This window comes from Ipomoea nil, unplaced genomic scaffold, assembly GCF_001879475.1.
Source record: "Ipomoea nil cultivar Tokyo-kokei standard unplaced genomic scaffold, Asagao_1.1 scaffold2165, whole genome shotgun sequence".
Classification (NCBI taxonomy): Eukaryota; Viridiplantae; Streptophyta; class Magnoliopsida; order Solanales; family Convolvulaceae; genus Ipomoea; species Ipomoea nil.
The window spans coordinates 3173705-3188947 of record NW_017618593.1 but is presented as its reverse complement, the minus strand read 5'-3'; the positions used below and the strand labels follow the sequence as shown (position 1 = coordinate 3188947).

At 41.2% G+C, this 15243-nt stretch overlaps 1 protein-coding gene across 1 annotated transcript; it reads right to left on the bottom strand.

Annotated features, from left to right (window-relative positions):
* Positions 1–382: 382 nt before the first annotated feature.
* LOC109149995 (3-deoxy-manno-octulosonate cytidylyltransferase, mitochondrial) lies at positions 383–3252 on the bottom strand. The gene is made up of 8 exons (XM_019297985.1): positions 2903–3252; positions 2439–2484; positions 2263–2349; positions 2042–2166; positions 1524–1663; positions 1392–1443; positions 1191–1301; positions 383–906 (listed from the first exon to the last, which is right to left on the bottom strand). The coding sequence occupies exons 1-8, from the start codon at positions 3137–3139 to the stop codon at positions 814–816; spliced, it is 891 nt and encodes a 296-aa protein (XP_019153530.1). The 5' UTR covers positions 3140–3252; the 3' UTR covers positions 383–813.
* Between the last annotated feature and the right edge of the window lie 11991 nt (positions 3253–15243).

Sequence of the window (15243 nt, the reverse complement as noted above, 5' to 3'; positions counted from 1 at the left end):
TTTATATGTGTGTGTACTTCTGGTGCAAGAATTTCACAAAGTTCTTTCACTTCTTTCTCCTCATAAACATTGGCCATGGAGTTTTGAAGCTTTTTCATTCTCTCTTAAAGGAGGGATTATTGCAATGGAAAGGTAAACGGAAGACTAAACTGAGCAAAAACACACAAGTCTGAGATTACATTGTGTCACAAAAGTCGTTTACAACGAAATTGAGAAAAACCACCATAGTCGAAGACCATTTTGGGTATTAACTCTAGTTAAATTACATGGGTCTACGATATAATTTGCCAACCAAAACATTTAATATTACTCATTTACTCTAAGGTCTCTTTTATGACTTGGCAAAACAGACATAGAAATGGATTAAGATGAAGTTGAAGAGTAAAAACACCAGGACAAACATCATAGTATTATTACATAGAAAAAGCTTCTCCCAAACCACCCCTTATACACCTCTCTTTGCTTCAAACTCCTAAATCCTAAGCCGTTCAAACTACAAAATGCTAAAACCTCTCCCTCCAGGCAACATAGAAGGAAAACAGAATAAAATTATCTTAATTTTACAAACTGAAACCTTATTTTGGTCCAAATTCTAGGATTACCCAAATGGGCAATCTCAAAAAAATAAAATAAAAGAAGTAAAAGACAGATATCACTGCAGCACAAGAACTCAAAAACATTGATGTACTGATTATACAAGGGAAGTTCACTCTTTGCTTGAGAAGATATACTGATATACAGTGAAATGCATGCTCTTAACCTGTATGTATGTAATGGTGTAACTCCACAAATAGCCGGTTTGGTGTAGTTTTACTAGGACAAGTTTCGTTCACGCATGAATTCCACTATCTTTTGTACGTCTTCTGGGGCATCAACACCATGAGCCTCATGATCCACTTTAATCACCTGAAAACGACATGAACATCAATGCATTATACCGAGTATAAATAACAACTGTTAATGGATAATAGTATAACATAAATGAGGAAACGCATATCAAGACAAAACGAATGAGATATTGGGCATAATGGGAATGGGGTATTGCTTTACTAGATATTCATCTTTCTCTAGAACAACAAAAAAGAGGTCGATTTTTTTGTTTTTCTTTATTTTGGATCAAGTTCAGGCGAGTGACTAAATTACTAAAACCTTTCCAGGATGTCAAACACGAGAAAGAAAGAAACAAGCACCTTCATTCTGTATCCATTCTCGAGGACCTTCAATTGTTCAAGATCTTCTTGTAGTTGCAGTGGGGTTGGTTGCAGTTCTGGATATATTTTGAGGAACTTCGTATCATAACTCTGGAAAGGAATTAGAGTGGATTGTTATTTACTTACAGTCTAATGTGGCATATAATAATGAAGGGAATCACAACAGCCCAATTTGGTTACCTGAATTCCAAGGTGGAGCAAGTAAGGAAAATCAGGATTAACCTTGCCAGACCTGTGAAAAGGGTGGGAATAATTAATTATCAAAAGAATTTTGATTCACATCCATATTATGCAACAAGAAAGCAGACTAACTTGTTATAAGGGATAAGCCCTCGAGAAAAGTAGATTGCATAACCACGATTATCAACTACACATTTCACACGGTTTGTATCAAATGCATCCTCAGGTTTCAAAGAAGTGACTGCAGTGCTAAAAACAGCATCCGGTGCAGCCTGCATCAATGAGACAATGACAAAGCCAACATTGTATGAGCTGGGATAATAGTCTTCCTCAAACCAAATGACATATAACATGTTAACCGAAAGGGAGAATAGATATGGTTACAAGTCATAACATCCATCCCTTATTTTAGAACTAACGTGTTTAATCAGTAATGCATAAAGCCATAAACTATCAATTAATTGTTTGAAGAACTAAAGTAATCAGCTATTTAGGATCTCTTACACCCCATTATGTGACCACTTCAAATATACAGGAGAACCCAAGGAGAAGTATACACACGCAGCAAAACTGCATTTATCTTCCAAAAAACCAAGTACAAGTGTACAACATAAATACAAATCCAAGGTCATCATCAGGACAAAGTTTACCTGAAGGGCTTCTACAATACCGTCTATTATTTCGGGTTCAATAAGTGGTTCATCTCCTTGAATATTAACAACAATGTCATACTTCTTCTCGAGCTTTTGAAGAGCCTCATTACATCGCTCAGTTCCTAGAAATCAACAACTAACTATCAGTAAATACAGTTATTAAGGCACTAAGCAAAGTAAAATCTCCACAGATTAGTACCAAATTCATGTGATTTTACCATTTCTACATGATTCAGAAGTCATAATGACTTCAGCACCAAATCCCCTACAACATTCAGCAATCTTTTCATCATCCGTCGCCACAACTATCAAATAAAGAACAGTACATTAACAATTCCCCATAAACAGTGTATTGAAAAATGAAATCCCCAAAAACATCAAATCAAGCACATACCAACTTGATCCAATGCCCTAGCTAATTTCGCCCTTTCCCATGTTCTCTGCAATTCAGATATCAGCAAAGCTATAATCTTCAATTTTTTTCTAAACACCATTTCTGGTGAGATTAACGAAAACAAGGATCAATAATTATGACAGAAAGTAAAAAAATACAAGAATTACTGCGGTAGCTATTAATTGTGATAATAAAACATAAGGTTACAAGCAACATATCTATGTGTAACTCTAAACATACTACATGTACAAAAGTACTCTACTCTGCTATGTGAATTTCGCTCCACTCGATTCCGTCAAACACCTCTCATCTTCTATAAGCCATACACAAAAATTTCTATACGCACTTAATTGAGTTGTGTTAGAATTTTTGTAATAAATGCAGATGCCCAGAATATCTCATAATTGACTGCACTTCATAAAAAAATCAGAGAAGAAGCAAAAGCAGGTGATTCGCCATAGTACCTGGATCATGGGCTTGCCGAGGATATCTACGAGCGGTTTACCAGGGAACCGAGTGGAAGCGAAACGGGCGGGTATGATCCCGATGACCCGACTCCGGAACTTCCCAGATCTAAGAAAGTATCTGTGAGCACCGAAAGCAACGGCCACTGCGGCTCCGGCCACCAGAGCGTGAACGAGCCACGATTTCGTTGAGCTCGACGACGTGGACGACGGCGGCGACGAGTTGCACATCGGCATTGCGCTTTTCCAGCTTCAGGGAACACGTGGGAAAGATTTATAAGCCACTCCACCTGGATTTGCGGAGTATGATTAGCTCCAGAAACTGGCAGCCGATGACCAATTAATAACACACAGACACATCGTAGTTTACTTGTTAAAATTATCGTAATTATTAATTATTTATTCTTCAGACAACTAAATAAAAACTAATTACTTTTTTTCTTTAAACAAAAAAAAAAAAAAAAAAAAAAAAAAAGATACTTCGAGTATTAATGAAATAACAATTAAAATTTTAAACTGTAAAAAATTTCAATTTCAATTACACTTTTAAATCCAACTAAATTGTGTAATTAAATTTTTTTTAATTGGTAATCAGCATATTACCGGTAAAAAATAATGATATGACAAAAATTTATTTACATGTCAATTTTATTTTTTTTGCTAAAGTATCATTTCGCACCACGAACTATAAACGATTCTTCATGCAGTACCCTAATCTTTCATAATTATTGTTTCGATCCACAAATTAATTATTATTTTTTTCTCTAGAACTTTTTACAGGTTTTTGGCTTGCCTGATTATATGGCGCCGGTATCTACTGATGTGGCCTTATTAATTTTAATTTAAAATTAAACATAGGGAAAATGGTCAAATAGACCCTCGAACTTTGGCTTAAAAGTCAATTAGGCCCTTAAGCTTTTTAAAGGTGCAACTACACCTATCGACAATTCATTTACGTGCAATGAAGCCCAAAAACAAATTAATGACCGGCTATCACAGGTCATTAGGGTTCAGGCCACCTTCCGGCGAATTTTCCGACAAAAAAATGTGACCAGCAACCGACTCAGATTTGCCGAAAATTTCTCCAGTCACTTCTTTTGTTGAAAATTTTGCCGGTCACTTTTTTTTTTGCCTGAAAATTCGCCGGAAGGTGGCCTGAACCGTAATGACCTGTGATAGCAGGTCATTAATTTGTTTTTAGGCTTCATTGCACTTAAATGAATTGTTGATGAGTGTAGTTGCACATTTAAAAAGTTTAAGGGCTTAATTGACTTTTAAGCTAAAGCTCGAAGGCCTATTTGACCCTTTTCCCTAAAAAATATGATATTGAAATCCTGGTAAGCATTTTTATTTAAAAACAAAAAGAAAATAAAAAAATAAAAACAAACAAAAACAAAAAAGCTCATATTCCCAACAGCGCACGCCACCGTCTTCATCGTCGTCTTCTCCAGAAAGTTAGGGCCAGAGGCGAAGATAGAGAGAGAATGGGAGAGACAAAAACAGAAGCTATGATGTATGTTCACAACCTTCTCCCCCGCTGAATATCTTCGACGATGTATATGTGTAAATCTCGATTCGTCTCCCATCCCTCGCCTTAATTTTTTCTTCTGCCTCTTCGTCTTCATTCTCATATTGTGTGATGTGGTAAATCCATGCCGACGTTTACAGCAATAGCTTTGGATAGCCTGTTAGAACTTGGGCATTCGAAGTCCATGGTGAGTTGGTGACAGCTCGAAATGTTCCTGACCCAAGGGTATATAAGAGAAAAAGGGGTCCATTTGCCTTCGTGACAAGGGACTAGTGACAAGGAAATGTGTTGGATGATTTACGGATCAGGGAAAGTGTCTTTCCCTTAGGTGAGATTTTTTTTTTTTTTTTGAAAATTATATGCGGTGCTTCATTAGAAAAAGGCTGAAAAAATGTCTAGTGGGAGGATATCTCAGTACATAGCAACAAGTTGCTGATAAGCCGTAGTAGCTAATGCATAAGCTAAATAATTGTCTGATCTAGAAATAAAATTAAATGAACAAGACTGAAATAAAGTGGCAGTTTGCCTGCAGCTGTCAATGGCATAACCAACATAAGAACGAAACGCTGCGGTCGGTGTAGTAAGATAGCGTTGTAATGTCAAGCAATCTGTGTATAACTCAATATTCTGCTCCCCTCGATCCTTCAACCATGATAAAGCTTCCTTGCATGCCAAAGCCTCGGCCACAAGAGGGGAGAAACACGTGGGCAATGGTGCATTGAAGGCCGATATGTATCCTCCATCGACATTGAGCAAAACAGCCCCTACGGTGGCCCTGCCCGTCTCGTGTAGATAGCCTGCATCGACCCGGCATCTTCTCAACATTGGCATCGAATGCTCGGCAGTATTGGCGGTCCCCCGGACGGCAAACGGATGGCCTCGGTCGGCAGTGTGGCTTACGGCGTTTATGGACGTGGATCCGGCAGCCGCGACATGGACAGGCCGTGATCGGGTCCATGCATCCTTGGCAGCAGCGGCGGCTTTGAGTAGCGAACTCGGTCGTGGTAGGCATGCCTCCCATACCGCCCGATTTCGTGCTCTCCAAATGTTGTATAGAATAGAGGCTGCATATAACATTCCATCAGAATCTAAAACATTTTGAAGCTCCCCAAACCAAACATGAAAAATATCCGTGACAATATTGGGGATTGTAAGGTTGGATTGTTCCCAAATGTTCCTTGCAAAATCACACAAGACTAAAGCATGCATTGTATCTTCTTGGTGATATCCCACACATGGCACAATATGGACTCACATCAACCCTCTTTATAAGCAAGTTTGTAGTAGTAGGCAATATATCACAAATGGCTCTCCAAAGGAACATTTTCCATTTTGGGGGGATTTTGAGTCTCCATAGGGGTAACCAATTCACAAATGCCCCTCCGTTATTCTCATAGTTTCCTACCAAACGCCTGTATTCACTCTTCACAGAATATAGTCCTCTTGAGACCCCATGTCAATACCATGTATCATTATAGTCCGGGAAGACAGGTATCCTCATAATTTTTTCCACATCCGTAGGTTGAAATAAATCTATTAGAATATCATTATCTCATGTACCAGTTTGTTGATCCATTAAACCCACCACTTTGGCCTCTTGTAATTGTACTGGCATGTCCGTTTGTATCATAGGATCCTGTTCATCCTGCAACCAGGGATGAGTCCATATGAGTGTAGATTCCCCATTCCCTATTCTGCGTCTGACCCCACTACAAATTATACTCTTTGCTGCCATAATACTCCGCCAACAAAAACTGGGATTATTCCCTACCTGTGCATCAAAAAATGTTCCCTTGGGAAAATACCTGGCTTTGTAGATACAAGCCACTAGGGACTCAGGTTTAGTGAGCATTCGCCATGCCTGTTTTCCCAACATAGCTAGATTAAACGCACGTAAATCTTTAAATCCCAACCCACCATATTTCTTAGGAACACACAATTTATCCCAAGCCTTCCAATGTATTCGCCTATCAGCTCCAGAGTCCCATCAGTATCTATTCATAGTTCTCTCAATTGCCGTGCATACTGATAGTGGCAGCAGAAAAACACTCATCGAAAAGGTAGGCATAGATTGTGCTACACTTTTCAATAGTATTTCTTTCCCTGCTTGGGATAGCAATCTTTTATTCTAAGATCCAATTCTTTGGCGTATTTTATCCTCAATATATGCAAAAGCTGCCTTCTTGTTCCTTCCAACAAAAGAAGGTAGCCCCAAATACTTGCCAAAATTCGAAGCCTGCCCCACCCCCAATACTTGAGCCACACTCTCCCTGTCAATATCACTCGTATTTTTACTATAAAAAATACTTGACTTGTGATAGTTTACCACTTGTCCAGATAGCTAGGTCCTCATATACTGACAGACATCTCTTTACCTCATTTGCCTCCTCCACATTAACCTTAAAAAATAGAAGACTATCGTCCGCAAAGAATAAATGAGAGATTTGGGGGGCTCCTCTTGCCACTCTACATCCATGAATCAATCCCGTCCTGTTAGCCCGTTGCAATAAAAGTGAAAGCCCCTCTGCACAAATAATAAATAGGTATGGGGACAACGGATCTCCCTGCCTTAAACCACGTGTAGGTATAATTGGGTCACTCTGAGAGCCATTCACCAAAATACTGTAGGAAACCGTAGTTACACATTTCATAACTAACTCAACCCATCTACCATGAAACCCCAGCGCCATCATCATGTTACGAAGAAAGGGCCACTCCATCCGGTCATAGGCTTTCGCCATGTCTAACTTAAGCGCACCCATCCCCCTACTCCACATTGCTTCCTATTCAGAAAATGCCCTACCTCTGCAGCTAGTAAAATATTATCCGTTATCAATCTGTCCGGGATAAAAGCACTCTGTGATTCAGATATTATCTCCTCCATCAAGGGTTTCATTCTATTAGACATCATCTTTGCAATTATCCTGTAAACCACATTGCTAAGTGCTATAGGGCGCAGATCAGTTACCAATTCTGGACTATTCTTCTTAGGGATCAACACAATATCCGTGTCATTCAACTCAGGCGGAAGCTCACAAGAATCAAGGCAATTAACCACAAAACTCGCTACATCCCCTCCTACCACATCCCAAAAATGCTGATAAAAACCTGGATTCATTCCATCCGGGCCCGGTGCCTTATCAAGGTACATTGCAAACACAGCATTTTTAACTTCCTCAGGAGTAAAGGGCCGTAGTAATGAGTCATTCTGTGCCTGTGTCACCCGCGGCTCAATCCCCTAAAAAAAATCCTCCCCTGTCCCCGGACTCCCAGAGGTGAAAATATTATTGAAATAATCCAAAATATTTTTCCTCATAGGCTCCCCTTCCAACCAATCCCCATTGTCATTCATCAATTTAGATATAGTATTCTTTTTCTTACGATGCGAGGCATACCTGTGAAAGAATTTCGTATTGCCGTCGGCCTCCTTGAGCCAGTGCTGCTTGGCTCTCTGCCTCCAGTATGCATCCTCCTGAGCCTCAGTGCGGCATAGAAGATGCTCTATACGCTGGAATTCGGCAAGTGAGGGCGCGTCAGTGCGCCCTCTCAAACGATGCTGATCCCTTTTCAATTTCAAAATTTGTTTCCCATACTTATGGAACCGATCCCCACCCCAGCGTGTTAACTGGTTTCCACAGTACTGAATACAATCCTGCAAACCCTGTCCCCTCCCCTCCTGCCACGCCTGCTCCACCACCCCCTACATCCCTCATCGTACAACCAGGCCATCTCAAAGCGAAACCCCCTCCTCCTAACACCATTTGTCCCTACTCCCTCCTGAATTCCAAAGAAAATAGCCGAATGATCTGATTTTCTGGTTCTCAAATTCGTAACATGAACATGAGGAATTATGTTGCGCCAATCATCCGTTACCAGGACCTTGTCAAGTCTCTCCTCAATCCAATTCGCAGTTCTTTTCCCCTTCTCCCAGGTATACGGATACCCACTCATCGGTAACTGGGCCAGACCACAATCCTCAAGTGTCTCCCCAAAACCTCGAAGTAGCCTATTCGGGTGCGGATACCCCCCCCCCCCCCTCTTCTCATATTGATATAGTAAATCATTGAATTCCCTCACCACGATCCATGGGAGGTTCGATCTTGCCGCTAGTGTTCTCAATAAGTCCCAAGACTCAGCACGCCTAGTACGCTCCGAGTAACCATAGTAACATGTCATCCTCCAGCATGGATGTCCAGTCATAGTTACTTCAATATCAACATAGTTATCTGAGTAACTGAGGAGCCTCCCCGTATTATTCTTCCTCCACAACAATGCTAATCCACCACCCAAACCATTACTGTTAACATAAAACAAACCTTCGAAACCCATCGTGACACGGAGTCGCTCCGCATGATCTCGAGCCACTTTGGTTTCCATTAGAAATACAAAATCGGGTTGCTTACGAGACACCATGTCCACCACCTCATGAATTGTCCGTGGATTACCCAAGCCACGGCAGTTCCAACTCAACGTACTCATTGGGTCGGGCGGGTGTGTGATCCAGAACCCGCCATAAACAAGTTTTTTGAGCTGTCCAACATCGTCACATCAGTACTATCCCCTTCCTGCTCCCGGCGGCGCTTGGCCACCGTAGTCACCACTTCCTCGGCCTCTCTCCTCACCGCCTCCTCCCTCGGATCCCCTTCCACCGCCGGCTGCTTCTTCGGCAAACCTGCCACCGGGAATTCCTTCGGTTTTCCGCCGAGAGGAACCAGCCAGGGGTCACCCACCTCTCTGGCCCCCGATTTCCCCCCTACTCGTAAATCCGCAGAGTACGAATATTGTTCCACCGGTATTTTCGCCTCCCGAGCCTTTAAACAGAACTTATACGAGTGACCCATCATACCACAGCAAAAACAAAACGTGTGCAGCCTTTCATACTTAAAATTCACCCAACATGTCATTTTATCTCGCTTTAACAATTTCATTCTTCGCTTGATCGGTTTGTCCACCAGAATTGAAACCCTAATTCGATAGTATGTCAGCCATGGAGCCCCAATAAACCTGTCATCCAGTTTGACAAAAGTACCAATAAAATTTCCAATTTGCTCAAGAATTGGTATCCCCGTGTAACCCATTGGTAGATCATGCACTTGTACCCATAGATCAATCGTATCCAGAACCACATCAATCGGTAGTATTCCATCCGGAACCCTTTTGCAAACAAGCGAATGATTATTAAACGACCATGGACCCTCATCCAACACATATTCCACATCCGTCTCATGATAAAAGATAAAGAGAAACAGGTTCGGTTGAATCTCCGAAACCTGAACCCCCCGTACTGGTTGCCAAACAGATGCCATGACTTGCCGCATATACTCTGCCTTAATAATCTTCGTCGTTAGAAATCGCCCAACAACTCCCCATATCTACTCGGTCTCCGGCTGTTCCCCGTCATCGGTCATCCCTGCCGGATTAAAGATGGCGTCCTCCTTGTCGTCCAACACGATATCCGCCCATCGCCGTGTTAAAGCCGCCACACCACCTCCCTCCGTCGACGCCATAGCATCCAAACGAAGGCAGCAACGTCGCAAATCGGTACTCACTGCCGGAAAAAGATCAAGAATTACCGTGAAAACCTAGAAAAACCCTAGGGGAAGAGAGAGACTCTAGCAAACCCTAGAGAGAAAATTTAGTTTGTTTCATTGACTGTGACGTTCCCATAGGTGAGATTAGATTGGCTTCTGTGTATTTTGCCTAAGGAAAAGGCGAGATACCTTTTCCATTTCATAAATATGGTGAACCACCGTATTTGTGAACCACCCTATTATAATTTGGGAAATTGTAAAATTGAGAACTTTGATTAAAGATACGGAGTAAATAAATAAGTAGATATAATCACTATTAATAGTCAGTTTGTATAGTTAGACATTAACCTCTAAAGAAAAATGCATTTCCACCTGTTTTTTAGAATTTGGATTTGTTTTTAAGGAGTTCATAAATTATATTTCTCCAAAATTAAATTTGGATCAGATTTTTTCTTGAGAAAAATTTGGTTCTTGTTATGAAGACTTAGTCTAGTGCGGATGTAAGTGCACTGCTAAAAAATTAATTGATGCAAATTCCTTAAATAATTTACCTAATTTAAACAATGTAGTTTTAATCAAATATATTGCAATAGATAAAAAAAAATTTATCAATATCAATACGAGACTAAAAAAACGCAGAATGATAATGTAATAATCAAGCTAGAATAATATTTACAGCCTCTATGCGTCGGATCCATATAAGATATAAAATCAGCGGCGTCGTCGCTTTGCTGCGTATCCTGCCTTGCTGTCCCAAGTTCATACCACCTTGAGCAGATGATTCTCCAACGTCACCAAACTGACTTGGGTGGTAGTCAGATGTACTATACCCGTATGCTGGGTGATATGAGGCTTGGTGGTAACTAGAAGACGGTTGTGACGGGTAAAAAATTTGACTAAAGGATGCTTGCGTCTGGTGAGGGTATTGAGTTGTTTGATCATATGAAGTGTATGCTCCCTCAAATGCGGTCCTACCGTCGTTTTGTCCCGGAACAATTCTTAGTACGAACGGATCCACATCCCCCCCTACAACATTGTCCGCCGCATCAGGCTCGTGCATTCTAGATGCCGAAGCATCCATCCCCGCATCTACCCTAGCATGCCTACGCCGCCTGCCCCGTTGCGGTTAACCACGCATATGATCTCGCTCACGTCGTCGATCTCTGCGACCAGCCTCAACAGGTGCATCCACGGGCTGAGCATTATAAATTTCATTTGGAAAGTCCAGTAGAAAACCGAACCCGGCTTGCTCAACATAAGCAGGCAAGGCCAAACTGTATTCCCTCCACCACTCAAACTGACGCTGCGGATCTGTTCCAGCCTCTTCCATACCCAAGTTCATTTGACTCAAAAAATGCATCTACATAAAATATAAAAAATATTATAATTCACTTATAATAAATTAACTAATAGAATAAAATTAATTAACAAACTAACCGTGTCATTTAATGACGCAGAACATTGGATATAACCCTCATCTTGGCAGTGCTAAGGGTTACCAATGAGGCGACGACCATGTGTGTGGAACCATAACCGCTATTCGCGCATGGCATTTGGGTTGTCCATCACGAACATTGCCAAAACATATTCGTGGCGATGGTTCCACCTATATACATGTGCCTCCAGTAATTGCGCGGCATTAGATGTCCGGCCGTCAATAGCGTGCAACTGTTGGTTGTACTGCACGGCTGGCAGGATATTCTGCAGAGCACCAAATTGCCTGCAAAACCATGACGGGTAATAATATTCAACTACATATCCAAAAATCAACGGCACTTCTGCAGTCCAAATATCCTCCCCGGCTTTGCAATAAGCTGGCAAGTCGTGCATAACCAGACGGTACGGCTGGAACACAAACTGCACAAAACATTAATAATTAATTTAGTAAAGTCCGTATCATTATACAGTTTTGTACATTAAATTAAATAGTTCTCAAATCAGAAAATAACTTACAATATCAGCGGTGACCTACCCACCTATAGTTGCAATTGCAAGAAAAAGTACATAAGGACAAGAACAGTATACTGTGCTAAAACAAAGTTGTTTTTAAAAAATTACTATTACAACTAACATTGATGCAAGTGGCAAGTCTACTCGGTTTTGTGCTGGTAAAAAGCCATGCGGTCTTACCATTGGAAGCCTCTCCCATGCCCAAATTTGCAGAAGGAGCATACATCCGCAAACATGAGTTCTGCCATGCTCAGAAGCATTGCACAAAGCTCTATACGAAAAGGCCAAAACAGCTGATCCCTAGTTGTACTGACCACACTCCTCAAAATCATCCAGAAACGGTAGCAAGTAAAGATTTACCAAGCTGTTTGATGTGTCTGGAAAAGGGAATCCCCCTAACAAACGTATCAAATATGCGCGCGTTGCAAATGCGAACTTCAGTTGTGCTCGCGTCTATCAAATGGGGAACTTCCGGAATAAGCAACATACTTATTCTTTGGCTTTTAAATGTTGTATCGTTGGGAATAAAACGCTACAATTAATCACACAAAATCTGTCATTGTTGTCTAGTCCGTTGTAGTACTCCCGTAATAGCTAGACCATCAACCTTTAATCCAAATAACACTTCAACATCTTGAAGTGTTATACCTACCTCATCGAATGGTAGGTGAAACACGTGGACCTCCGGACGCCAACGCTCAACAAGTGCATAGATCAATGAATGATCTAACCTAACCTTGTGAATGTGCGCCACACCATAAAAACCGTTAATGCGCAAGTTCTGGATAATTCTGTGGTCGCGCGTGTGACAACCAAAATTTAATTTTATAAATCGAATTTTAAGAAATTCCAAAATAGCCATTTTCACTCCATTAAAAATTTTTGCGATAAATTGGTGTTTGAATAAATTATTTTGAGTATTTTTTAAATCAATTCAACACCACAATCTATTTTTATTCCAAAATCTTAAATTTTCGAGTACTTCGTGTACCAAGTTTTAAACTGAGAAACCAATCTGAGTGAGACCGGGAGAATTCTGAGAAGCCTTAAACAAGTGTTCTGTAACACCCCGAAATTTTTAAAACATTTTGATCTTGTAATACGAAAGCAATTCTATTAAATAGATATCAACTGAAGCATTCTAAACATAGAGTCGGGGTGTTATGCCACATCTGAGCTGGAGAGCTCAGATGCACAGGCTATTCTAACTATTATCCTCAAATACTGTCATTACATCACCAAGGCACGCAGACTGAAAGGGAAGACTAACTATCTAATCCAAGTTCTTCTAGCGCACTCCGGAAGCTAATTATCTGTGCCTGAAAGCCAAATATATCAGTTCAGCGAATGATGCTGGTAACCCACTCTAACGCGTTAAAATATAATATAGGTAAGTATATATATATATATATATATATATATATATATATATATATATATATATATATATATATATATATATATATATATATATATATATAGTAAAACCATTTTGAAGCAGCAAGATATATGCTTAGGAGACTCTAGCTTTAAAACCAGGATTAGAATCAACAGATAGGGATAAACACATTCAACAATGATAATCAATTATACAGAGATAACATCATAAAAACGCGTATCTAAGGTCACAATTCACTTTCAAATCATTCACATCACCATTCAATCAATATCCTTGTCACACAAGCACACTTTGGTGGCGCCACGGGACCAATCGCATGCCCCAAACATGAGGGTTAGCACATATAGCGCTAACACGGCCCCGCAGCACCCTACATCATACCGCAGCATGAAAGAATTGATCGCAGCCAATTGTATAGACCGTCGATAGTTTCAACGGCGGATCACAGCCCTACACACTGCTGACGCGTTCAGTCGGTGGACTGTGATCCTCTTTTGGGCACTGCGACCCTACACACCGCTTGAAGAGCTCAGTCGGTGGGTCGTAGCTGATCATAGCCCTACACACCGCCTGAGGGACTCATTCGGTTAGCTAGGATCTTTGGGGACTACGACCCTACACACTGCTGGCACATACACTCGGTGGATCGCAGCCGACGATAGCCCTACACACCGCCTGATAACTCATTTGGTGGGCTATGGCCTTCCTCGGGCTAGTGGCCCTACACACCGCCTGACGCGTCTAGTCGGTGGACCATAGCACACGAGGCCCATGGGTGGACCGCAGCCCTAGAAGTGAGTCATTGACCGCAGCCAGGATGATGAACCGCAGCTCATGAGTAACCAGTTTGACCGCAGCCAAGATAATGAACCGCAGCTCATGTATAACCAATTTGATCGCAACCAAATTGGGGTATCATGTACACATAACACATAGTAAACACATGCAACTCACATTAACACATTGGGAAAAGGGAAAACGTATAAATAAAACTCATGCGTGATTATCTACATACTAAGAATAGTCCTAAGGGGTTCATACATCTTCCTCCTAGGCCAACGGGTTTACCGATTCAACTATCATGCAATACACGAGACTCTTTTATCCTACGAATGGTACCCGAAACATCAAACTAGACTCATGCACGACAAACGGAGTCCGTTGGGACATCACGGGGGATTGGGGAACATCAAACGGGGAAGCCAAAGTCCCAAAGTGGGAAAATTCCAGCGGGGAGGGCCACCCGCCGGCGAAGATCCTCCAGGCAGCGGGTGCCCGGCGGGCAGTCGTCTGCCCGCCGGCTGCCCGCTTCCGGCGGCGTTACCTCGGGCAGCGGGTAGGTGGCGGGTCCCCCTACCTCCACCTACCCCCACTGACTCCTTTTCCAAAATATAAGTCCCGGGATCCTCCGTGGAACCCGAAACCATGCTTAGACACTTTTAAACGTAAACGACAACACCACGTAGACAATTAACGGATCAAAAGAAAGAATCACATAGAACACAACCTATCATGACTTCTAAACATAATCAACACCCGAACATGTGAATTTCCACCCAAATATACCAAGAATATCCCAATACGAAATTCACGATTCAACCTAGGGCTCTAATCATAGTTCATCTTTTAATATCAGGAAACATCAAGATTTATCAAGAACATCAAACAATCATCAAGATTCTCTTATCATCAATAAGATCACACATAAAATCATCTCATCAATTATCAAGATCATATCATATTTATCATAGAAGATTTCATCAAGACACAAGCATATAGAAGGAGCCAAAGGAGAAGATTATAGCAAAGAAAATAGGTTTTGTTGAGACATGGGTTACCTCTTAGCCTTAATTAAATTTCTTGGCTATGAAGGGTCTTTCTTTAAGATCTCTTCTTTCTTGATTTCTCTTATGGGAATTCTTGGGAATTCTTG